The 27,251-nt window shown below is 43.2% G+C and overlaps 1 protein-coding gene across 2 annotated transcripts in view; it reads right to left on the reverse strand.

Moving 5' to 3' along the window:
- Positions 1-216: 216 nt before the first annotated feature.
- Positions 217-27,251, reverse strand: part of LOC144691700 (NXPE family member 3-like) — a 51,032-nt gene continuing 23,997 nt past the window's right edge. Inside the window, exons 3-7 of one of the 2 annotated variants that reach the window (XM_078560057.1) lie at positions 22,829-23,006; positions 20,204-20,991; positions 18,932-19,005; positions 18,518-18,727; positions 217-926 (exon numbers count right to left, since the gene is read on the reverse strand). In XM_078560057.1, the coding sequence (XP_078416183.1) occupies positions 373-926; positions 18,518-18,727; positions 18,932-19,005; positions 20,204-20,991; positions 22,829-22,945 (1,743 nt within the window). In that variant the 5' untranslated portion in view covers positions 22,946-23,006 and the 3' untranslated portion in view covers positions 217-372. The remainder of the gene's footprint in view (positions 927-18,517; positions 18,728-18,931; positions 19,006-20,203; positions 20,992-22,828; positions 23,007-27,251) is intronic. The other variant, XM_078560058.1, reaches the window with a different exon arrangement.

Consider the following 27,251-nt stretch of genomic DNA (forward strand, 5'->3'; position numbering starts at 1 on the left):
CAAGCTGGAGTTTGCTGCACTCACAGCAACACAAAACTGTTCTACTCTACCCTGCTTTAGGAAATCCCCTCTGCAATTTAATAAATAGCCATGTACAGCCTTTCTTTTAAACTAAATTTCCTTCAGTTATAATGGAATATTTGTACACAACAAAAACAAAAACCTCATTTGGTTACAACCATAATGACAACCATAATGAATACGCTCACACTTGAATAATTCAAAAATTATTTGTTTTAAAAGTCAATTATCAATTTTAAAAATGCACGTTAATTTAAGGCAATTACACAAACCTAAGAGTTCTGACGGTATTACTTAGATTTTGAATCACATGATAACTAAAACCTGTTTGGAACAGATCTATTACAGAATTTATCTCTTTCTGGAAGGACACACATACGAAAGAAACATGTCTATTTCATTTTTTATAATGACTCGCTCAGGGTGTAAATTATGTGGCAGGTAATGTGCTATTGTCATCTCCCAGGCATCCACAAATGCCACATTGATGCCTGTGAACATCTTCCTCATCACTAAATCATGTTGGTAGGAATACCAGTCACTGTTGTACAGACTGACTTCTCCTGGAAGGGCCTGGACATTGGCAGTCTTCATAACAACCACTGTATCCGGATTCCTGCCTAACAATTGTAGAATTGATCTCCGGATATTCTGTAGTCTTCGGATATAGACTTCTACTGGAAAAGTGCTGAAATGAGACCATAAGGTGATGGCTATAACGGTGTCCTTTCCTCCTTTAATTTCATCCAGTTCATTTGCAATGTAATGCAGGTCCTGGCTCGAAACAGTGTTGAATCGGATTGGTGGGCCATGAGGTCGATATTCTACCATGATATTGTTTTCCAAGTCCACAGCAAGGTGAGGGCCAATATTTTTAGGATTGCCAAGATTGAATATTTTGAGACCTAGAACAGGAAAGGTAACATTACTTAACACGCTAAGACACAATCTTGCTGATGTTCACATATGAAACTGGGAGGATACATCATTTCAAACAACAGAACACCAAAATGGAACCACAGCCTGCTAATTTAAGAGATGTGTTAGGGACATAAATCATACAGTGGAATCTTACAGCAAGCACAGACAAGCTGACAAATAAGCATATATCTCCTGTAGCATATTAGTTTGCTTCCATTTAGTTTGTTAATTATTTATTCTTCTTTCATGTTTCTCCGCCTTAAACATAAGTATTATAATTATATAATTGAGGAACGGGCAGACTGCTGACCTGTTCCCAGTACTCTGCCAATGCTGGTCTATCTGACCTCTGAGCAACAAGCAAGGCTGCTGAGAGTTAACTGTGTCAGATTTTCTCTTCCTCCCTTTGAGAAATACTTCTATCCAACGTAGTGAACAGAGGAAGCTTACTCTGTGGGAACAGAGGGGAATACATCCTGTTGAACATCACTGGTAATTGGGTTACATTCAATCATTGTTTATTTAGCCAAAAGTGGACTCAGGAATTCAATAAGTTACCAATGTCACCTGAGAATTTTCTAACTATATTAGTTGATCTCTATGGATAAAAAATTGTCTTTCTTCCTGTAACTATCACTCTGCCTCTTCTCCCCACCATAATTCCTTCACTGTCTGTCTCTGTTTATCTGCTTGTCTTGCTCTCCCTTTTTTCCCTCTTACTCTGTATTCCACCCCTACACTTTCGTTGTCATTTCTCTTTTACTTTGTCTTCAAAAGAGTATTTTCCTGCAAATTTTTCCTTCCATCTGGGACATCTTTCATAAACATCACTTTACCGATTCATACGTCACATGTTGAACCATCTTTAAAACCAAATACGACAGACTTCAGTGATGGCCCTCGTGTACTCTGTAGCTGAGTGCTGTGTAACAGCATGGACCAGAAGTGGCCACACTTGACTGGTTGATGTTGAACTGAACACTGCAATGAGATGCATCATTGGAACCCTCAAGTCGACCCCAACACCCTGGTTACCCATGCTGGCACACATCGCACCAACCCTGCCCCCCCCTCCGCCTCATCACCACCACCAATTTGCCACAATGCAGTAACCCTCCGTGAAGCTCCGCGAACTGAGGAAAACAAATGCCTCCCCATGCACCAACCTCATCAACATCCCTCACCTCCACTTGAAGTCACATAAGCCCTTTTGGACCCATGCAATTTAAGCCCTGAAGAAGCTTGGAAAAAAGAATGGCCCTCACAAGAAGTCACGAACGAACACCTCATGAAAGACCCGACACAGAAGATCCCTGGTATCAACCTCCCATGAAGCTCAGGGGCATCCATGAACTGCATTCATATAAACCATGGCAGAAGTGAATACCTGATGCACAAATGGAAGATTAAAAACTTTCCTGTATGTGACTGTGGTCGCCCAGAACACACCATGGCACACATAACAACTCAATGCCCACCTCAAAATACAAAGGAGGTATTACAGTAACACACACCAGTACTCCTGACATAACATCCTGGCTTGACCACCTTGATATAAAATTATAGTTCATGCTCTATACCCAGCCATATGAAAGAAGCAGCAGCAGCCCAGGCACAACACCAACATGGCTAACACCATAGAATGGATCAGATGTTGATACATAGACAAATCAGGAAAAGGGGAGACTCAATGGGGACAGGAGATAGGGGCTTGAGGGGGACAGCAACACACACGAATAAGAGAAATTGGGAGCTTGTGCTGGGAGGAGAGATTGAGACAGAGCAGGAGTCAGGGCCAGGGTTTGGGAATATGACCAGAAGATCTTTCTATCGCTAGGAAGATGGATCAAAGCAATTGCTACAACTGCTACTGACAGGCAGGGCCCACTGTAAGACATAGAGGCAAAAGAAACTCAGGGCCTGTTTTTTTTTAATTCACTCACGGGATGTGGGCTTCGCTGGCTGGGCCAGCATTTATTGCCAATCCCTAGTTGCCCTTGAGAAGGTGGTGGTGAGCTGCCTTCTTAAACCGCTGGAGTCCATGTGGTGTAGGTACACCCACAGTGCTGCTCGGAAGGGAGTTGCAGGATTTGGACCAAGTGACAGTGAAGGAACGGCAATATATTTCCAAGTCAGGATGGGAGTGACTTGGAGGGGAACTTCCAGGTGGCGATGTTCCCATTTATCTATTGCCCTTGTCCTTCTAGGTGGTAGTGGTCGTGTGTCTGGAAGATGCTGTCAAAGGAGCTTTGGTGAATTCCTGCAGTGCATCTTGTAGATGGTACACACTGCTGCTACCATGCTTCAGTGATGGAGGGAGTGAATGTTTGTGGATGTGGTGCCAATCAAGCAGGCTGCTTTGACTTGGACGCTGTCAAGCTTCTTGAATGTTGTGGGAGCTGCACTCTTCCAAACAAGTGGGGAGTATTCCAACACACTCCTGACTTGTGCCTTGTAGATGGTGGACAGGCTTTGGGGAGTCAGGAGGTAAGTTACTCGTTGCACGACTCCTAGCCGCTGAACTACTTTTGTAGCCACAGCATTTTTATGGCTAGTTCTGCTTCTGGTCAATGGTAACCCCCAGGATGTCGATAGTGGGGGATTCAATGATGGTAATGCCATTGAACATCAAGGGGCGATGGTGGATTCACTCTTGTTGGAGATGGTCATTGCCTGACACTTGTACTTGCCGTTTGTCAGCCCAAGCCTGGATATTGTTCAGGTCTTGCTGCATTTGGACATGGGCTGCTTCAGTATCTGAGGAGTCGTGAATGGTGCTGAACATTGTGCAATCATCAGCGAAGATCCCCACTTCTGCCCTTATGATGGAAGGAAGGCCATTGATGAAGCAGCTGAAGATGGTTGGGCTGAGGACACTACCCTGAGGAACTCCTGCAGTGATGTCCTGGAGCTGAGATGACTGACCTCCAACAACCACAACCATCTTCCTTTGTGCTAGGTATGACTCCAACCAGCGGAGAGTTTTCCCCCTGGTTCCCATTGACTCCAGTTTTGCTAGAGCTCTTTGAAACCACACTCGGTCAAATACTGCCTTGATGTCAAGGGCAGTCACTCTCACCTCACCCCAGGAGTTCAGCTCTTTTGTCCATGTTTGAACCAAGGCTGTAATGAGGTCAGGAGCTGAGTGGCCCTGGTGGAACCCAAACTGGGCATGAGTGAGCAGGTTATTGCTAAGCAAGTGCCACTTGATAGAACTGTTCGTGACCTCTTCCATCACTTTAGTGTTGATTGAGAGTGGACTGATGGGGCGGCAATTGGCAGGGTTGGGTTTGTCCCGCGTTTTGTGTATAGGACATATCTGGGCCATTTTTCACATAGCCGGGTAGTTGCCAGTGTTGAAGCTGTAGTGGAACAGCTTGGGAGGGAGGTTGAAGCCAGGACCTGGAACCTGGGACTATGGCTGAGAAGCAGTGGGGTGGCCAGGTCAGAGATACAGAGCAGTAAAGCTGTCAAATGTATTATCACGAATAAGTCAGATCTTTGGAAAAGGACCAAAACCTTTTTATTTTAAGAGTTGAATTGATCATACTTCTCACGCTGCTCACACACCCATCACTCATCCATCAGCTATCCCTAACAGTCAGGACTCAGGCATAGCATTCAGATATTTGATTTCACCTACCAATGAAGCCAGCCTCACATCCATATTGTTGGATCTCACGGATCCTCATCGCCTACTTGTTGTGACCGGTGGCCGAGTTGTACTATTGATAGAGTTGATCCGCAGACACTTCTTCGCTGGAAACATTAAGTTTATTTACAATATCTTCAACAGCAACTATACATGTAATTTCAACTTCAACTCCATCTCTGCACTGACTGGTGGTAGCTCGCGCTACTCTCCTGTTGTCTATTACAGGTCATGTGATCTTCCTTAACAAGCATTACTCTTAAAGGCACATTACACACTAAACAAAACCATAATTACTACATTCCTCCCTCTTTAACTCGGCCCTACATATTATGTTTAAAAGTAAAGAAGTTCAGGTGGTTTCCTGGTATGTGTGGAATGTCTCAGCTCCACAACTTCAGATTCTTTGTCAGGGACCTCCTTTTTTGGAGTTGCCTGAACATCAAGTGCTTCTGTGGGCACTGTGGGTATCCTCAACTCTTACAGGAAATGTAAACCTGGTCTTGATAACTGGTGGAACTAAATCTTGGTGATTTGTGTCTCTCTTCCTTAAATGGTCCACACGTTTATGGATTATCTGGTCGTCCACCTTCACGTGGTAAGATAGGGGTCAAGAAACTGCACTATTTTCACACGGTATGACCAGTTTGGTCCTTCCCCGAAGTTCTTCACGTATCCCGGCTCTCCCATGGTAAATTTCCTCTCGCGGCTATGCCAGGCGTGGCTAGTTTTCTGGCTTCCCTGACTCCTTTCCACCTTCCTTTCTAAATTCAGCGTTATTAAACTCAATCTTGCCTTGAGACGGCGTTTCAACAATAACTCTGCAGGTGTGACAGCTGTTGTTGTATGAGAGGTAGTCGTGTAATGAAAAAGAAAGTGTGCTAGTCTGGTTGCCTAGGAATCACCAGTTAGCTTTTTCATGCCTGTATTGAACATTTAAACCACCCTTTCAGCCAGCCCTTTTGAGGAAGGGTGATACTGTTGAGGCTGATAAACCGTTGAAATTCAGCACTCGTAAATGCCATGCTGTTATTGGGAACAACTACTTCTGGTAGTCCGTGAATGGCAAAACTCTGACGTAGTTTCTCAATTGTAGCGCCCGACGTTGGTGACTTCACCTCATATACGTCCAACCATTTTGAATGGACATTGACAATGAGCAGAAACCAGGAAAGGTCCAACGTAGTCAATTTGTAACCGCACCCAGGGTCTACCTGGCAGCTCCAGTGGGTGTAACGGACCTGTGACTGGCAACTTCTGCAATTGCACACTGTGCTTTACTAAACTCTCTATTTCGCTATCCATCCCAGGCCACCACAGATAGCTGAGTGCTATGGCCTTCATTCGGGAAATTCCTGGATGGGCACAGTGTAGTTCAATTAAAAGTAACTCCCTTCCCTTTGGAAGAACTATCACTCTCCACAATAAGATGCCATTCTGACTAGTTATCTCATGTCTTCTGTTGAAGTACGGTTTCATTTCGTCAGGACTCCTGTGACCAACCATGTAGCACTTGTTCTCGTACTTGAGATAGGACTGGGTCCGGACTTGTCCACTCTCTGATCTGTTGAACACATACCAGCAAGGAATCTAAGAAATTTGTTATGACACAGCAGTTGGTAAAGTCTGAGTTGTTTAAATCCCAGAGGGAAACTTGAACAACTGTCAAAACCTATATTTTCAATTGGATGCAGCTCTGAATTCAGGAATAAGACCACCGAGCCTCCAGAGGTGTTTTATATAAAACTAAATTAAACATTTACTAATTTAACAACAAATTTAAACACAGACACATGTCTACAAATTACTACCACAATAACTTTTAAACAAATCCCAATTTAATCACTCCCAGGTAAATCTTCACCAAGGCAACAATAACCCACAGACTTTAAACAGACACCAGGCAAAGCACATCTGACCTTACGAATTCAAAATGTGGTTCCTTGCAATTTGGTTCTTTGCAGACACAGTTATAGGCTTACAGGCTGGTTAGATCTTAAATACCTCTGACTCACACACACAAACTCCTTTCTGTTTATACCTAGATTTTCCTTAGAATGTAAATTTTCCATTGTATTTGTCACATCTTCTAATGATAACATTTTCAACCCACTAATTTTATTAGTAATATAAATGCATTACTTGGCATCTCCCACTCAGGTGCAAGATTTTACTCCCACTCTTGAATGCTTTATTCAACAAATGCAAATTTACACTTTACCTTCTAACCCTACTCAATGTTTACCAAATTAACATCTCAAAATACTATACATCAAAGCACCCAGACTAGCTGGCTTTAATCCAATTAAGATACACACATAGACACAGACCTTACTACAATTCAGTTTTAAAAATAACTTCCAATAACATTGTAGACATTAATGTCTTTTCATGACAAATTTAACAATAAAACAAGTTCTTCCACAGGAACATGCTCATCATTTTCTTGTAAAAGCAAACTACTAAGTGCTTTGGCGTTTGCAATTTTATTTTCAGGCCTATGTACGAAAGTGTATTCGTATGCTGCAAGGAGCCCACTCGCTGACGCGTAAAATGACGCGCGGTGATGTCGGGCAGACGTCCCGACGTCATCGCCCGTCATTTAGATTGTCAGTTCAGTGGGCAAGAAGCAGCGTCAGCTGTGCGCCCACCGAACTGTCAAAGGCCTATTAAGGCCATTAAGAAAGTCATTAAAGCCTTAAGGTTGGCGGGCAGGCAAAGAGCCCAGACGGCCTTCGCATTTTTCATGAAACCTCATCCACGGGCGGGATGGAGTTTCATGAAGTGTTTTAAAATGTAATAAAAATTTATACTTTTATTCTTTGACATGTCCCAGCTCATGTGATAGTGTCACATGAGGGGACATGTTTTAAAAGTGTTACAATCCTTTATTTGAAACTTTATCACTGAAACAAATCTCCCTGAGACACCTCCGTACCTTGGGGAGATCTCTGCACTCTTTCGTGCGCATGCAAAGAACCTCTCAGGGAATCCCCCCCACGCCCACACAGGAAGCGCTCAGTGCTTCCGGGTGTGCGTCACACTGGGTGGGCCTTAATTAGCCCACCCACGTAAAATGAGGGTGCCGATCGGGTCCAGGCTCGCTCCTGCCCGCCCCGCACAACACCCCCACCCCCCTGACGGCAGGAAAATTCAGCCCAAAGTGTCATTTGTGTTTCTGTGTCTTCTTTCTACATGCCACCTTCTTACTAGCACTGACTTTAATCTTGGCCTTCTTTTTGATTTCAATATTGGCCAGTCTACTCTCAGTTGCAAGCTCGACTTGAGTGAGCTGAGTGGTTGGGTCTCCCAAAATTTCATCATCTGTTTGCTTCGAAAATCCTACGACTTTTGCCTCAATCTGAAGAAGATTCACATGGACTTGAAATGTTAACTCTGTTTTTCTCTCCACAGATGCTGTTAGACCTGCTGGGGTTCTTCTAGCATTTTCTGTTTCCGTTTCAGATTTCCAGCATCCGCAGTATTTTGCTTTTATCTTGGAGTAAATATCTGAATTTATTGTTTCAGGCTGTTCTACGTTGTAGATCTCACTGAGCTTTTTTTCTTTTGTTTAAAAGCCTGTTTGAATCTTTCCTTGCACTGTCTCATTGTATGTCCATTTCTGTGACAATAATAACACTTGATTTTTTTAGAATAACAACCGTTATAAGATTGCTTGTTTCCATCTCTATTGAAATTATTCTTTACTTTTGCTGCTAAGTCATTTTTTCTCATTTTCCAGCTAGCAGGGTCTGTTTCCTGCTTCTCAGCAGAGTCTTGCATTTTCGCGTCCTTTTTGGCTGGAGTTTCCCACACTAGTAGAGGACGGCACCATTTTGCACTCCCTGTATGGCTTTTGAATCTCTTACTGCACTTTCCATGGCCAGTGCTATCTCTAGCACCTTCTTAAAATCCAAATTCGCTTCGGACAATAATCTCTTCTGAATCGTGTCCTCATTCACACCTCATGCTAAACAATCTCTGAGCTTGTCATTTAGGGATGTACCAAACTCACAATGTTCCATTAACTGCTTCAAACTTGCCACATAGCATGCAACTGTCTTCCCTGGGGCTCTATTTCTCGAGTTAAACATGAACCTTTGCATCATTACCAAGGGCTTTGGCTGGTAATGACCCTTCACGAGGTCCACCAATTCATCAAAATTTTTGGAATCTGGGACACTGGGTGCCATCAAACTACGAATCAAGCCGTAGTCTTTATTTCCACATGTACTTGAGAGGATCGCTCACCTCTTCCCTTCCCCCGTAATCTTGTTCACTTGGAAAAAGAACACAAGGCGTTCAATGCAATGAGACCAATCGTCCATGGCTGAATCAAAAGGATCAATTCTTCCGAATTGCATCATTCTGAGAGGGGATAACTTCTTCGATTCGAACAAAACTTCAACTTACAATTACTGGGCGAGGTACAGTGCCAATATCTTTTCAACTTGATTTCTTCTGTTTAACCTTGTTTTATCCTCATCGCCTATTTGTTGTGAGTGGTGGCTGAGTTGGTACTATTGATAGAGTTGATCAGCAGACACTTCTTGGGCGGGAACATTAAGTTTATTAACAATATATTCAACAGCAACAATACATGTACTTTCAACTTCAACTCCATCTCTGCACTGACTGAAGAGGTAACCCACACTACTCTCCTATTGGTTACTACAGATCATGAGATCTTCCTCAACAAGCATTACTCTTAAAGGCACATTACACACTAAACAAAGCCATAATTGCTACACATATCTTGATGTTTCCATGCCTCCAGTTATTCATCTGTGGCAGGCATATCAACGAAACATGATGCTAAACAATCACTGACATTCTCCTCTCTACGCCACAGGGTAAGGTGGCATGCAGTGGAAGGGAGCAGAGTAGAATCAGCACCCGAGCCCTACAGAAGAGGTGGTGCTCTACATCCTGGGGCTGGCTGCAACAGATCCTGGGTACATCCGGCATCGCAGAGAATACTGGGACAATTGTACGTTACTGCCTTATGCCCCTTCTCACCTTCCACATCATCTTCGTCCAGCTACTAGACATGAAGTACAAGCTGCAGACAGTGTGGCCATGGACATCTTGCATTCAATCCCATCTCACCCCACTCCCTTGGCCCCAAATATCACCTTCCATTTTTCTGTTTTCAGATACTCAAGAAATGCTGCCTGTCCATCCATAGCAGCCTCTGAAGGAAGAGAGGGAGTAACAGCTCACCGCTGATGAAAAAGCACCATTACTTGATCTGACACTGGCAGCCTCCAGCAGTGATACTGGCACTGTGTGAACTTTAGAGGCTGGTATAGATTCAGGGCCAGCACATGGTGAGTCAGTGGGCATGGGTAGGCTGCAGCCACCAAGGGGAAAGATTGCTCATGTGCCAGCTCACCGGAGGGCAAGGTCACAAACAAGACCTGCCATAGGGGGTTCAGATGAGAAATTTGATGAGGCTGCATACATGAAAACATTTGATGAGGGTGCAGACAGCAGGCCTGCCAGACTGTCTTCTTCCACTAGGAACATAAAAACAGGAGTAAGTCACTTAGTTCTTTGAGCCTGTTCCATCACTCAGTGAGATCAGGGCTGATCTGTCCCATATCCTTTAATACCTTTTACTAACAAAATCCAGCACAGTTTTAAAATTAACAATTGATCTGTTTGCAGAAAAGTTCCAAACTTCTACTACCTTTTGCCTGAAGAAGCATTTCCTAATTTCACTCTAAAAGATCTGTGTTAATTGATATTAATTGCGTAATTGCATTGAGATGATGAGCATTAACTGCAAATTCACTTGTGCCCCTAATATTAGACACAAACTGAAACTGTGGTTGTTGGGTTAGGAGCTTAAAATGTATAACTCTTGTAAATAGATGCTTGGAAAAAGGTGTAAAGATTGGATCCATTTTTATTGTTCACCAACTGACTTTCTGAAATATGGTAGCAGCGGCTGGTTGCCTAAAGATGAAGGTTGGAAATTAGGAAAAAAAAATCAGACAGAAAACCAGAATCCTAATGGCCATTGTGGATATTGGTAGAAAGCAAGTGTAAATTGTCAGGGAATGTTATCCTCTGATGTTCTCTGAATCTAAACCATATGACCAGTGGAAGAATGAAGTGGATATGTCCAAACAGGTTAGGTCCCTACTAAAAAGAAAACAAGGTAAGGCTTTGGCCTTGTCACTACCTATGAGAAGTGAAATGTGAAATAACATATTTTGGATAGCAATGAAGGTCTGCACCTTCTACTAGAGTTCTTGGATGAATTCTACAAGAAAGATGATCCATTAAATGCCTATGAGGTCAGACATTGATAGATTTCAGAAAAAAAAGATTGCCATTCCATGGAAGAATATATCAAGGACTGTAAAAGATTGTATAAAAGATTAACAAGATTCCATTTGTGGATCCCTGGTTCAGAATCATTATTTATATTGCTGTATTGTGCTAAGATATGTCATACAGACAGGTTTGTAATTGGTGTTCAGTTCTCAGAGAGGGACACTCTGTTGGATCAGATGTCTGCTGCCTTGAAAAAAATCCTGGGGGAACAGTTATTTCCTTCAGTCTTCATGGGAAAAAGGGGATTCCATAGTGATATAAAGAATAAAGGACTCCATGTCCGCCAGGTTTTGAATAGATCCAGATATTGGACACATGCATCAATACAACAGAAGGGTTAAAGACAGACAGATTGAGGAAGAAATCACCTTCCGCAGATCTGGTTATTACAGTGCAAGACAGAATTGGAATAACAATAATAGGCAAATTAATCCCAGGAATGTCCAAGGAATGGTTAATAGAAGATTCAAAGTATCATTATGTGGTGAACCACGCAAAGCAGAGAGGTGGGGTCCTTGAAAAGACAAATGACAAAGAGACATCTGAGAAGAGGATGAAAGTAATAAGGCTTCCAAACAAATTATGCTGGTCACAAGGCCAGTGATGAATGTATTAGTTGCAGGCTCCTTTAACACTGCAATAGTAGATAGTGCTTGCACTTGTGCTGTATGTGAAACAGATTGGTCTGCTTGATCTATCAAGTAGTGAGGATCAATGCAAGAGTAACAAATATAAAAGTATTATTTGTTTTAGGCATGATAATAACAACACATTAAGCTCACCAAAGAGAATTGCAGTTCCATGTATAAAGGCTTACTCCAGCTATTTTACAAGTACTAATGGAGTTTCTACTGAGCTAATTATGCGGTTTGGGTAAACTTCTATATACAAAAAAGGCACAAATAAAACTTGACATGGAGCCTGATAAGGCAATTTTTTTGGAAAGTCAGAGGATCTGAGTTCAACCAGTCAGGGCATGGTTATATCACCTTAACAAAACTTGATGTTTCATTTCAGGTGTTGGAAAAGTATTAATGGCAGATGATATGAATCATAGAGAAAAAAAGCAATAAAGAAAAAAAAAGCAAATTGTCTTAAAGTTACAAAGGTAATTTGCTCAACCTATTTGTCAAAGGTTAAAAATCCTGTTAAAAGATGCAGGTGTGGTTGATGAAGAGCATACAAGACTAATAGAAGAGAGAGAAGTGTGAAATCTCTTTAAAACTATCAGATGATGCCACCACATCCTACTGTAAGCCTTCCAATGGCTTTGACTTTACAAGATTTAAGGTATGGGACAAAGACAGAAATATTTTCATTCTATTTTTTGTAGACCTGGCAACTAGATTTAGTCTTTATTATATAGTGAGGACGGAAGAGTTTAAATGCACAAAATAATGGAGAAATGAATAAGGACGGCATTTGAAACACCATCAAAGTTTCGGACTAATAATGGAGGAGAATTTGCCAATGATGAGTTGAGACGTGTGAAAACATGATCGTGAATACCACAGTTGAAATTCCTTTCAGCAATGTGAATGGAATCATGCGGTGATCAATGAAACACTGCATGTGCAAAAGAGTGCACTCTTGGTTTAGGGAATCCTCCCCCCACCCACACAGGGAGCGCACAGCGCTTCCGTGCAGACGTCATGCTGGGCGGGCCTTAATTGGCCCGCCCATGTAAAATGGAAGCGCACCCCAATTGGAGACGCACCTCCACGTGCCCGCTCTTAAACTCCTCCCCCCTCCCCTTCCCACCCACCCCCCACCCAACGGGAGGAAAATTCTGCCCTACAAGTTGACAGCTGCCCTGGCATGGACAGTTCATGTAAAGAATTCCCTCCAGATGGTTGGTGGATATGGTTTTCATCATTCAGTCTATGGGCAAAATCCCAAATTGCCTTCTGTGCTATACAACAGTCCTCCTGCTCTAGAATGTACTACGATTAGTATTACTTTTACTGTACATGCGAATGCATCATATGCAGGGAGACAGGCTTTAATCAAGGCTGAGGTTTCTGAGAAAATTCAGAAAGTACTGAGGTATCATGGAAATTATCTGAAACAGAACTGAACTCAGAAGATTTGGTGCATTATAAAATAGAGGGAATTGAAGTGCCCTGGTAAGCTAATAAGTCATGATGGTAAGATAGTACTTTTCAAACATGGCAATTAAACTCTTAAGATTCATTACCCACAATTAATCAGAATTAATGACAAAATCTTGACTCTGCACAGCTGATAGAAGTAAACAAGGAACCTTGTACCACAAATGGTCATGTGTTTGTGATGAAGGACCTGAGGAGCACAATAAGGTAGATCATGGGCTGGACAGTAGTAATGTGAGTGATCATGACACCCATGACAGAGCTGTCACCAACAAAGGTCAACTGCCCAGAGTGAGTAGCTGGGTGCCATATAGTCCAGAGAGGTCTAGTGAATGGAATTATGTGACAACTATGGAACATGCGGGAAAAGCTATTGGCAAGTTTAAACATTGGTTGACTGTTCAGGTTGATGGCCAAGGAGCAAGGTCTATGGACTGACAAAATGGGGTGAAAGAGTGGAATGTAAGAAAGCATAGTGCAAAGCACAGGAATAACTCTTGTGTCAGAAAACAATCATGTAACAGAGAAAGACTTTCGGAAGGTGCAGAAGGGGGATTTTGCAGTAGTAGTCCCAACAGACATAAAATTACAAGCAGAGGCCGTAACTTGGATAAATTATACAATTAAACATAGGCTATAGAACAGTCTCAGAACAGAGCTAGAAATAGAAGCCCTCATCATTGTAGCTGCCAATAATTCTGAGGCTAATAAGAGAGGCTGAAGAAAAGGAATTAGATAAAAGCAAAATACTGCAGATGCTGGGAATCTGAAATAAAAACAGAAAATGCTGGAAAAACTCAGCAGGTCTGGCAGCATCTGTGGAGAGGGAAATAGAGTTAACGTTTTGAGTCCGTATGACTCTTCTTCAGAACTAAAGAAGAGTCATGCACACTCGAAATATTAACTCCATTTCTCTCTCCACAAAAGGAATTAGATAGCTGTGAAGAGTTTGGATTGATTCTGAGCTACCGGATAAGGCTGTGACAAAGGTGGATTTATACTAAAAAAAACGTCCTTGCAAATGGGACCTATAAGGCTAAAGCAAGGCCAGTTGCTAAGGATTTTGATGAGCAACCGGGTGATACAGATGTTAGAGGGGACTCTTCCATGGCTGGAAAAGGAATCTTGAAAATCATTTTAGCTCTTTTGGCCACATATTCATGTAACAGTAGATCAATCAACATAAAAGCTGGGTAATACTTTTCAAACAGAATCCTTTCTGAAACCGTCCAAAGATTTCTTATGGGGTGATACAGCAGAATTTGAGAAACGTGTTTTTAATAAGATTAGAGTAGCATTTAAAAGTGGGAATCAGGCTTGTGGTGCATTTAAATATATAGGTTCAGATATTAAGCATTGCAGGCCAGGAATAACTTTAAATCAGCAATTCTATACAGAGTGTGTTACTCCCGTCCCAACTAATCACACTAGGTCATCACAGAAAGATAATGTTAAATCTAAAGAAGAGACAGAACAATTGCAAAGCCTGATTGCTGAGTTGAACTAGTCAGGCACTCAAGAGTAGACCAGATGCTAGTTTTGCTGTGTTGAAGTTAAGTACTACAATGAAACATCCTAAAGTCAAGAATGTTTAAAGGGCAAAAAAAAATCTAATTAAATCTTGAGGAATTCATACCTAAGTTTCTATCCTTAAGTGACCCAAAGAACATGAAACTAGTCATTTTTAACAATGCTGCACATGTTAATCTTCCCGATCGGTATTCTAGTGCAGCTGGTTTCATAATGTTTCTTATGGGGAATTATTGAAAACATTGCTCTTTAAATTGGGAAACTAAGAAAACAAAATGGGCTGTTTAAAGTACTTCGGCTGCTGAGACATTGGCTCTTGCTGAGGTTGTGAATATGGGATTCTATTCGTCAAAAAAATTTAAGTAGGATTCTATAGAACGAGCATACTGAAGATAGTGCACCCACTGAATGTTACACAGATATTCCTTCATTCTAGGATAAAGGTGGCTCTATGAAAAGTGTAAGAGAGATAAAGCTACGGATTGACCTTGCTGGCTTGAAACAAATGCCGGAGAATAAGGAAATCTCCAAAATTAAATGAGTGGATGCAAGTCATCAACTAATTGTTTTACAAAAAAACAAATGCATGTCTGAAGAAATTGTTAGGGGTATAGTAATTCTTTATATAGAATGTGGAATTTTCTGATACCATTTGTTTTGAAATTTTGGTTATACATATAAACTCTCATTTATATTTTGAGCAAAGGGAATATGTTAATTATATTAATTATGCTTAATGCAGTTGGTGGGCATTAGTTGGAGATTCACTTATACCCCTATAAATAGGCACAGACTGAAATTGTGGTTGTTGGGTTAGGAGGTATATGCTTGTAGTATGTGATTTTGTAAATAATTGCTTATAAGGGTGTATACAGATTGGCTCCAGTCTATCCTTCACCAATTGGCTTTCTGGAACAGCCTGGCTCCAATTTTTTGACTATGGTCCCTAGTCCTAGACTCTCCAGTGAGTGGAAATAGTTTCTATCTATCTTACCTGTTCCCCTTAATATCATGAAAGCTTCGATCAAATCACCCCATAATCTTCAAAATTCCAGGGAACACAACTCTAGTTTGTTTAATCTCTCCTCATAATTTATGCCTTGTAGGACAGATATCATTCCAGTAAATCTACACTCCCTTCCCTCCCAGGCCAATATATCCTTCCTAAGGTGTGGCTCCAAGAATTGTTCAGAATGCTCTAGTTGTGGGCTACTGCTTTGTACAGCTGAAACATGGCTTCCTACCCCATTGTATTAAGACTCTTTGGACCTCCACTGAATCTAGTCTTCCACCATTTAGAAAGTACCCTGTTCTATTCCTTTTCAATATGAGAATTCACATTTGCTACATTGAAATCCATTTGCAACAGGTTTACTATCATCAAAGAGCAAGAAGGAATCTAGCTCCAACATGACAGACGCATCATACTGAGTTTGGAGCCCATCCTTTCCAGCATGGAAGTGGTGGCCAGCTTCATGATAGCACTTACAAAGCGAGACGTGATGCAGCGTCTGGTGACTGCTGTCTCAGTTCCCACTGGGGCACAGGCAGAAGCTACCCAAAGTTTCAGTGGTGCAGCAGAAGCTCAGGCTCAGAATGATGCCATCATGGCTCAGGTCTCAGCGTTCAAAGGGGCAGTCCAACAATCTGCCAACACTGAGTGAGGTCCTGCCCCACGGGAGTGGCTGCAGCATTGTCAAGAAGAACTTGCTGCCCGCCATCAGGATGATAGCAGACTCCCTCAGAATGTAGGCATCTTGGCTGCTGCCAAGGTAGATAGCAGTCACCAACATAATGCTTTTGTGGATGGTCGCACACAAACTGCACAATGATGGTAGCCCTTGCGGTTCCTGTACCTCACCCTGTTGACATATGGGGCCTGCAGAGCCACTAACATGCAGTCAGTCGCTTCCTGCAGGACTGGGAATCCCACTAACCTGGCAAAGGCTGCTCATTCTACATCTCACTGCTGACAGAGAACAAGATGAAATCACCTTATCTTGCCTACAGGGCCTATATCACTTCCCAGGCATAAAGGCGGATGGGAGATATTTGCTATGTCATTTGCTCCCAACTGGAACGATCTTGTCGTGTAGATGGCTAAGGCGAGTGTGATCTTTACAACCACTGGCAGTGCCATCCTTGCTATGAGGCTGCAGGTTTTGAAGGAGATGGTACAGTTGAATCTGAGTCAGCTCAGGCATTGCTCCGGATGAGACAGAGGTTTCAGAAGTGCACTCTGAAAATCCGTGCTGGGTATAGACTTCTACAGCTGCTTGGCACTCCAATCCTATCACTGCTGACTCTTCTGGCACAGACATGGCACTTCCTTACTAGCGCCCTTCAAAGCATGGGGTGCCACGCGTGCCATGTCAGAGGTGGCCCGAAGCGTAGTACCCGAACCAACAACATTACAGAGCCCAATTTCGCGGCCTCTATGACTGACTGGCAACAAGAACATGAAAATATTTTCTGAAACACTGCCTTTGCAAGTTGAAGTTATTAAAAATGTATCAACATTGCATTCAAAATCATCTCATAGTGCCTCAAATAGATTTCCAACTTAAAAGAAATACACTTTTCCATTTGTACAGAATTCTACTAATGAGTGATTGAATTTGTGCATATTTGCAGGCTACAGAATTCCCTTTGGCTAATAGGTGGTAGAAAAAGAGAAATATATTAAGGAAGATTTTTCTGGCACCCGTCTTCCCTGGAGCTGGACAGAAGTAACAACCTCAAAGTACAAAACTCCTGTCCAGGCCCAGCATGTTTAGTTATGTAGTCAGGGTTTTGGGGATTTTCCATGCTGTTCGAGTCTGTAGTTTCTCAAAACCATTACTCTTTATTTACAGCAAGTATTTACACATTTGGACCTCTACACAAGGTTGCAGCTTCTCCTCCTTCTAGATCTCTCTTACTTCTCAGTGACATGATCTGACATTACTATTACATCAGCATCATGTATGTTTCTGATGTTAACCCTTTACTCTACTCAGCACTGCTGGTATTTGCTATCCTGACCTAGTACATGACCCATGGTTCCCTCAGTCTGGCATATATCTCAGGCTTCCAACTGGGATCATATTCCACAATTTGGGTCTTCACTGCTGATGGAGACATCAAAAACCACAAAACATTCTGGATATACAAAAACCGAAGAACTGAATGTTGCCTGTCTTTGTCCTGTCCCTGGGTCTGCCCCCCCACCATCCTGCCCTCCCCACTGGCCTTCCGATCACCTTTCCTCCAGGAAATTGAAGGGGGAGGCTGGAATTCCCATCTCCTGCTTCATTAGCAGACACTTTGCTGGTGTGCATTATTGCAGGTACAGACCCAGCTCCTGTCTATCCCTAGGGAAGCCCTGGAAACCCTGAGGCAATTAAAAGGGCCATAGATGGATCAAAACAGACCTAGGGCTATTTTTCCTGCTCTTTGCACCCAGGGAAATGGCCAGTCTTTGGGGTCAAAGGGCAAAAAAATCTAGCATATTAAGTTCATGCTCAGATGAGAACCTCAAATACAAGTGTTAATAAAGCTACTCAAAGATAGGAAACAATGTTGCCATTAAGCTTAAATCAAGTTATTTCATAGTATTTTTTAAGCACTTAGTGGATCCAGGGGGTAAAATGGCAGAGCAAAACATTTTTCTAAGAGTACTTTGATTGGTTCATGTTCACCTTTCTTTTATTGGTTGGTGAATCATTTAAGATTATTTTGATAAATCCCGAGATGTTTCTCATCAGTAACTTTCCAACTACTTTCCTTTGTTCAGATTTGTACTTGAGCCAATTATAAAGGCAAAATTGACAAATTTCAAGTGTCACATGTGCGTTTAATCTGTGCTACATGGAAGAAGATAGATACAGGTAGTTAATCAAGTTAAATAGCAAGACAGACAGAAGGAGGCAGACAGACACAGACTAACTAACCCAACCTGGAATGAATTCAGTCAAATATTCAAACCACTGGCGCACAGTAGAATCTCCAAGCAGATAAATATTTTTTCTACGAAGACAGTCTGTAATTCTTGCAGGAGTGTCAAACCGGCGATTATTGCAGGTCGTAGACATCCATTGGTCCTTATAATAAAAACCAGATGGTGATACCATGGGCTTTCCCCGGGCACATTCTCCGAGAGCTGTGGCTGAAAATAAAGAAAACCAAGAAATAGGAATCATAACGCACTATACTTTAGGTTATCAATACACTTTCACAGCTGCTAATAAAGCAAATCTTCAATTTTAAAAAATTCATTCATGGAATGTGGGCATCACTGGCTAGGCCAGCATTTGTTGCCCATCCCTAATTGCACTTGAATTTACCAGTCACAAGTTTACCTATATCTTACCTGCCTGAGGTAAAGGCTCCACAGTTATATAATTTGTCGAACTGGGTAATATGGGCCTCTTGATATTGACTTCACTGAAAATATAATAATGTTGCACATTAAACCATTGAATCAATATAAAAACTGAATACATACAGGAAATAGCCCAATTCTAATTTTAAAAATAAAAGAGTATTTTTCAAGATAGATTAATATTTAACCTTTAAATTTATTTTGACGGAAAATGTAACGGTTAGCTATCCTACTAGATCACAGGCTATGGATAGAGAGGAGTTCTGGATGAGAAACCTGGAAGTATGGGTTTCTGAGGACATTCACAGCAGGAATGTCTTGAAATGTTTCAACAGATTTCTTGCACGACAGCCAGTCAGTTTGACAGGCAGTTTCCCTGTTAGGTGGGAATGCCTGCGGTGCAAGATCACAGCTAAGGATCAGACAGCAGATGGGATAGGAGGATTGCAAGGGAAGGATCACAAGGAGTAGGGGTGCCTGTGTTTGGGGGAGAGGAAGAGAGCATGGTGATTAGGAGAGTTGGAGATTGTGAGGTGAAAATCATGGGGGGAGTGTGCATTTGAAGTGGAGGCGAGTGTCTCAGGTGATCCTGGACAGGAAAGCAGGTATGCTTATTGGGCCATGGGGAAAACACTCCTGCACCTCATAGCCCACAAGCAGTACTGCAAAAGGCATTGACCTTCTGGACTCAGCCCTTCTTGCTTCTTTTTGCTTGCTGGGTTTCCCATTTTTGGCAGCAGCATGGAATACCCTGTTTTTGGACGCAGGTAAACCTGTGAGCTCTGTATAGGCTGGTAGTATTGTTTTTGCATTACAGGTCTGTAAGACTGTTACTATTAACTCACTGCTTCGCTGCATGTTCGTGCATGGTAAATTGTTTCTTTGTTATCATTGGTGCTCTGAAATTCATCCCCACAATAGAAAACAGGACAAATTCTCGAGGACCAGGTGCTTCAGCACACTGCATCTATGCTAGATAACAGCTAGCAACATCTCAAAATCTATTCAAAGTCTATGATATCATTGGAAATTAATTTTAAATGCCATGCAATATTTCTCAGTTGTCCCAATTTCCATGGCCTCTCCCCTCCCCAGCTCTGTAACCTCCTCCAGCCTTATAACCCTCTGAGATATCTGCACACCTCCAGTTCTGGCTGCTTGCACAATCCCAATTTTAACTTCTCCACCATTGGCAACCATGCAACCATGGTTCAGCATGGGAAACGTAAAGTCAAAATAAAACAACCTCAAGTGACATACCTTTGGAAATAACGCATCTCTTCTCCAATTAAGAGACCTTTCTCATATCCTCCTTTAGCATGGTTGATACGAGCAGAGCAGGGAAGCTTCTTTGGTTTGTAACAGAACCAGGGCTCCCCAGTCCTGAGATCAGTAAAGTTACAGAGCGGTTTAGTTTGTGGCAAACAAAGATTACACACAGTGGTCTCTGAAGCACCTCTGTATTTGAAGGCACTTTTAAAATACACTCTGTCTGGTCGTTCCTTGCGTAGCCTTTCAAGCACTTGGATCCCTTCACTGGGATGAACGAGGAAAACAGACACTTCAACTTTCCCTGGCCAAGATAAATTAAAATTTATATAGTAAAATCCATTTTGGTTATCTACAACTGTTCCTGCTGAACCAGCTTTTAAATCTGGGGTGTGGATCCGGCCTTGGAGATAGTCACCCCCATATTGCTTTGGGTGGCCTTCAAAATCAATCATTTGCAGCATCACTTGTAACTGATCCCCAACGTAGAAAGTCTTTGTAGAATTTAAAATTACAAAGCGGACATGTGCTGGGTCACTGCTTTTCTGAAAGGGCACAGCAGGGCTGGGTGGTTTTGGCCATTCGGTCATTTTCATAAGGAATGTCCCCTCTGACCTTTCTTCAGGGGTGAAGCTGTGATTCTGGTAGCCACATTGCAACAGTCTCTGTGTCCAAGGTTGCTTCCTTGTTTCCACTTTCTGCCTCATTGTGGAATAAAACTTTGGAGTTGGATAACTCCTCCATTTGGATTCTGATCCAGAAGCTAAATATTTATCATACTATGAAAAGGAAGAACATTTTTAATTAATATCTTTTCCATTGTCATCACACACATGTTACTTCCCAATGCACAACCTCCTCTAGACATAAAGAAGCACAAGATAATTCAGATAACAGACTTCTTCAGGATTGCTACACCATGATTAAATTCTGTAGAAAGTCTGGCCTTGGACTCTCAGACAGCTCAGTGGACTTATCCAGTTAATGTGTGAAGCTGACCAGACCAGGAAAGTTCCAGGTTTAATCCCCAGTGCGTGCAGGGTTAGCCTCAGCACTGCTGAATTAGTGAGAAGTGAAATGTCTATGCTCCCACTCCTGATCACTATCCAATGACTCCTGTTGGAACAGCATGTGTGGCATAGAGGAAGAACAGAGTTGGGCTTCCCTATGATGCCCTCCTAAAGGCCAGCAGACTCACCAACACTCGCTGTCAAGGCTAACTAATTAAAAATGCTTGGTCTAAGTACGAGAAAGCACCAGCTGCTCATGGAACTGTATCCCAGCAGGATTAGTTCCCATAACTCCATTCAAAATCTTGAGAGTTTTAATTAGTTCTGTTCTTGCCAGATGATCACCTTTGACAACGTGAAACATTCTCAGTCAGTCGTTTTCAATAAGCACCAAGAACTGTGCTTGGCACAATCTCAGTTTCTTAATACAGTACATATCTACCTTGCTATTCACATGGGCAAAATTTTTCAGATGATGCAGCATCCCCTACCACCAAAAAAGTCAACAGGGAACACATGCCTGCTGACCAAGGCAGCCCCACAGCCATGGAGATTGGCCAGTAGCTTTAGTCCGAGCCGTGCCATTGAAAGCAGAGCCACTGCTGGACCACACCTGGTCTAAGTGCCGGAAACCCAGATCCAAGTATGCAGTCAGAGGGCTCTCAGTGGGGAGAAGGGAGGGGATGGGGTTCATGTTGGGAAGGCCAGGGGAAGAGGGGAGAGAGCACCTGGACAAGGGGACCCATCAGGAAATAAGGGAGGCAGCCACCCTTTCTTCCCACCTGAGGCCCAGGCAGGGTAACCTGCCAGACTTGTCCCCTGTCCCTGACCTCCTCCCACTGGCCTCAAAATTGAACAGCCCTTAAGTGGCCAAGGTGAGGGTAGGCACTTGGCCTCCCTCATTCCTGTTAAAATTGCAGACAGTCTGGGGCGGGCAGGTAGGCGGCTGCAAGGCCACCAAGGGAATTTAATGAGCGCCCCACCTACAAAATCGCCAGCAGTTGCCCGTAAAGTTCTGCACCATGTTACAAAAGAGAAAGGGAGAAGCAGCACTTACAATTTAAAAGGTTTAAAATGGGATAATGTTACTCCATTAAAATTATGTCACTTGATATTTAATTGCAGCACTAAAAAACAGCAGGGACAATAAATTGACACTTCTTATTGTCAGTCTTATTATCACTCAGCAGAAAGATCCAAATTCAATAATTCTGCTATGCTGTGATCCCAATGCGACTCTGCAGTGGGGTGCAATATCTACCTGCAGATGGCTGATGCGGAAGGGGAGGAGAGGAAAGGGACAAAATGTCCTCACCAGACTAACATTGTGCACCTCCTAGCAGGTGGTCAAAGAGAGCACGGGCAGTGGTCTGGAACACAATGCTCACCCTACAGTGAGGATGTATAACCCAGCAGGACTCAAACTGGGAGAAAACCCAGCCATGTTTAAAGAGACAACAACAGGCATATAATCATCCTGATACTTTACATATGGAACATATGGTGCAGGAAAAACAAACCATCATGCTTTTAAACAATACTACTTTGAACCTTGGTGAACATGATTAGCTTACTCTAAACATGTTGGTTATACCACTCTACACACCTTTAGGTTACGCAAGTTTAGAATCAGCATTAGTACAGTCATCAGTACCAGCAACATGAAAAGGAGTCGATGGATGTAAAAGGGAAGAACAATTTCTTTCGTGGCTTGTTCATCCATACTGGAAGGTCACTGTGCACCAGTGCATAATCAGCCTGTTTACCACGCCTGTTTTGTAAATCTGCAATAAAAAAAAACTAATAAATTTAATATTGAGAAATCACTGGAACCTGAGAGTTCTACTCGTACATCATGAGGGAAGCCTCTGACTATAATTTCACAAAAGTAAAATTTTGGCAGAGAACCGGAGGGTTGGAAACGTAGCATCCATCTAAAAAAAATGGAGGTGGAGATCAGCCAGGTAATTGTAAACTTTCAGTCTTATTTCAGTTACTGGTAAATTATTGAACTATATCACAAAGCACTTAGACAAACACAAGTTAACAGTACCCATCAGCACTGATTTCTTAAGACAGTTCATGGTTAAACAACCTGACAGAATTAAATGATGAAATAGCTGAAAGCACAGATGTAAAAGACACGTGTTGATGTGGTTTCTATGATTTACACAAAGCATGGGCAAAGATACCACACAAGAGACTGATAGCAAAGACAATGGGGTAAAGGCTTAAGGGCACATGGCCACATGCGCCAAGAGATGGTTGGAGACCAGAAAACAAAGACAGAAGAATTTTCTCAGACTGAAAAGATGTGGTCATAGGCATTTCACAGTGGACTTTTCAGAGGCTTCATGATGAATTCAAAAATGGTTAGACTATTGTGGCAGGGCGGGAGGGTGTTGGTTGGGGGGTGCAATAAGTTGGTAGCTGGGTGGGTTATGTGCTTAGGAACAAATGGATCCAGGCAAGAGGACAGGCATAGGGTTGACGGTTGGGGGAAGTGGAGAAAAGTAGAGGAGCTCGGAGAATTGGTGGACTGCAGAGGTGGCGGTGATGGATGGAGGACGGGGTCGGGGGGTGGGGGGAGGTACGTGAGGGAACAGGGTGGAGAAGGATCAGCAGGCACACGTGATGGGGGTATAGGAATACAAAGATATGTTTTGTCACTGGGATTAAGCATAGGATCATTTTTTGGCTCAGTGTGGGGAAGAGGTGGGAGTAAAGAGTAGTTCATGCCCCAGTTCCTTCTGTGTGTACAAAGGGATTCTGTGGAGATTTTCCTCTCAGTATCTGAGTTCTTCCTAGGATCAGGGGGATGAGGCTGTAAGAGGGCTAAATTGTTATTCAACGTGGGGAGAACAAGGAGAAACAGTGGCCAGGCAGAAGTGAAAGGAACGTAGATAGAGACAGAGAAAAGGTTGGGGGGGGGGGGTTGGCGGGCTAAATGCAGATAGGAGACAAGGGGCACACAGGAACAAGGTGGGTTGCATTGGACCAGGGGCCAATTTCCTTCTCAATGGTAGAGGAAGCAGTACTAATCCAGGGCTGTGTGGTAGATAGTGAGAAAGAAAGCTGTAGGCTGCAGGAAGATATCAATCAGCTGGTCAGGTGGGCAGAAAAATGGCAAATCTAATTTAATCTGGAGAACTGTGAGGTAGTGTATTTGGGAACAGCAAATAAGTCAAGGGAATAGACAAAAAATACAGGATTCTGAGAAGTGTAGAGGAATGGAGAGACCTAGGAGATGCTTTCATGCTTTTCAGACTGGAGCCTGCTTGCGGACATTCAGTTGTCTCCTTGGTGACATTATCTAAATAGTTCTCAATGAATTAGCACCCACAGGAAGACCACGTGTCGGTTGTCATCAATTCTGGAAAAAGTTGCTCTACACGCCACATTTTCAACTGCCTTCAGCAAAGAGATGGGCAGACACAGCTGTGACAGATATGAAGTTTGGGAAGACAGTTGGGATCAATTGCATCTACCTGGAACTCAAGAGCCAGGACCCAAACGAATGGATGTGGCTTTCCAAACTCTACTCCAACATCCTTGACACTGGGGTAATCCCATCTTTGCACCATTCCAAACCCATTGCCATCCAAAGCCCTGAAGATCTCCCAGCAGGTTCCTGGGAGGGTGACGGGGGTAGAGGTGCCATGGGGCACCATTCTTTAAGGCTGTTCCATAAGAGGTCCCTCAGCAGCAATGGTTGCATCTGTGGCTAAGGCACTGCTGCTGCAATATGCAACCCCCACCCACTCACCGATTGCTGTGGCTTGCCGGCCATAATGGTCATCGGACCTTATCCAGTCTTCAAGGGCGCCTCAGCATTGAGGCACCTTCTCCTTCATGCTGCATCCTCAGCAGTGGCCACCTCTAATGGCTGAGGCAGCCGAGCTGCCAGCCCTCTCATTAGCAACTCTGCAAGATGTGCCTCTGTCCTCAACTGGACCATGGTCCTGCCGGCAGCTATTAACTGGCCGTCGTCGGTCCAAGGTATCACCGCACACAAGCATAGTGTTGGCTCCCATTTTCACTTTAAGTGGTGGGATTTCTTTGATGCTGACAAAATTCAGCCCAAAGGTGCAGCAGTGCTCAAGCCTGGGGGGGGCAAGGTATGGCGGGGTTGGAGCACGGGCAGGGCCAAGTTCGGGCTGTGCCAGGGAGTGAGAGAGTGAGTGTGTGCTGGAGTGAGTGTGTCTGTGTGGGAGAGAGAGAGAGAGAGAGAGAGAGAGAGTGAGTGTGTGTGGTAGTGACAGTGAATGTGTGTGGGAGTGAGAGGCTGAGTGTGCGTGTGTGTGTGTGGGACAGGCGGGGGAGTGAGAGAGTGGGTGTGTGTATGTGGGAGAGTGAGGCTGAGTGTGCACGTGTGGGAGTGAGAGACTGTGTGTGTGTGTGTGTGTGTGTGTGTGTGTATATGAGAGGGCGGGGGAGTGAGAGTGAGCATGTGTGTGGGGGAGTGTGGGAGAATGAGAATGAGTGTGTGAGTAAGAAAGTGTGTGTGTGTGGGAGTGAGAGTAACAGAGAGTGTGTGTGTGGACATGAGAGTGAGAGGGTGAGTGCGTGTGGGAGTGAGTGTTAAAGAGTGTGTGTGCACATAAAAGCATTACCTGGGAGTTATTAAATAATTACTTTATGTCAAAACATAATGGGCAGGATTTTTCACTGAGCGGGTAGGCACGGACGCGTGATGACTTTGGGCGAGCGTCCCGATGTCATCGCGCACTCGCACAGTATTTCGGTCGGCAGGCATGTGCGGGAATCGCCAACAATTAAAAGGCCTGTTAAGGCCATTAACAATGCAATTCATTTAAATTTTTTGCTGCCCGTCCAACCTTACGGGTGGCGGGCAGGCGAAAAGGCCAAGTGGCCTTTGCATTTATTGCGAAACCTCATCCACAGATTTCGATCTGTCATATTAAAAATAATTTTTCATTTTATCCTGATTTCTAACTTCTCCCTGCTCATGTGACAAAGTCACTTGAGGGAACGTGTTTTTTTAACATTTCAAAAATCTTTATTGTCAATTTTTAAAACTCTTCTTCTCCCTGAGGCAGCTCAGGGAACTTTTCCAGCGCACACCCGCGCACATGCGCAAACTTGCGCCCTCGCCCTCCTCTCCCCTACACAGGCAGCGGTGAGGGCTGAAGCATTCATTTCACACTGAGCGGGCTTTATTTGGCCCGCAAGCGTGAAATTGCAGTCCAGCCCCAATTGTGGACGGCGGTCGGCTTCCTGAACGCTCCCACCCGCCCCCGCCGAGCCCGCTCAACGAGGGAAAAACCCTGGCCAATGAAATATTGGTTAATTCCTGGAAATCAGTGGTCAATTTAATTTAGCTACTGCTTCTCCAGTTACATCCTTACCTGCTGTTGGTGCCCATTTGCCACATCAATCATAAAAGAACAACTTATACCTTTATAACATCTGTAATGTCATAAAAATCCCAAGAACCTCCACTGGAGCATTATAAAACAAAATAGAGTGTGAATAAGTATCTGCCTTACTCCCAGGTTACTCAGGTTTCTCACTCAGTCTCACCACCACACACCAATACATACACACACGCCCATTCACAGTGAGTGAGGCTGAGTGAGTGAGCACCCTGAGACTGGGAGTGAGCTGGATACACACACACACACACCCCGAACCTCTCACACTCTGGTCATTTTTATTCATTACTCTTTTTTAACTTAACAATTTATTGTTATGGCATTGCTTTACTTTTCCAGCGATTGTTTCTTTTCTTAATTCCTCAACTTATCTTTTGAAGTTCAGTTTATTGTTGTGCCTAACCTTGTCTTTCTGGAATTTGTTCATTGGCCCCTTGAGTGGAAAAAATGCTCCCCCACCGAGCTAAAAGGTTGAACAAGCCTATTGTAAAAGATGCTTATGAATGCAAATCCTCCTCCCTTTTTACAAGGCAATAAATTAAATTTTATATATGTTTAAAAAGGTTACTCCCAGTTTAATAGTATCACCAAAAATCTTGAAGATTCAGTTCTCAGGTTTCTCATTGTATATCT

This window comes from Cetorhinus maximus, chromosome 16 (assembly GCF_964194155.1).
Source record: "Cetorhinus maximus chromosome 16, sCetMax3.hap1.1, whole genome shotgun sequence".
In the NCBI taxonomy this organism is placed as follows: Eukaryota; Metazoa; Chordata; class Chondrichthyes; order Lamniformes; family Cetorhinidae; genus Cetorhinus; species Cetorhinus maximus.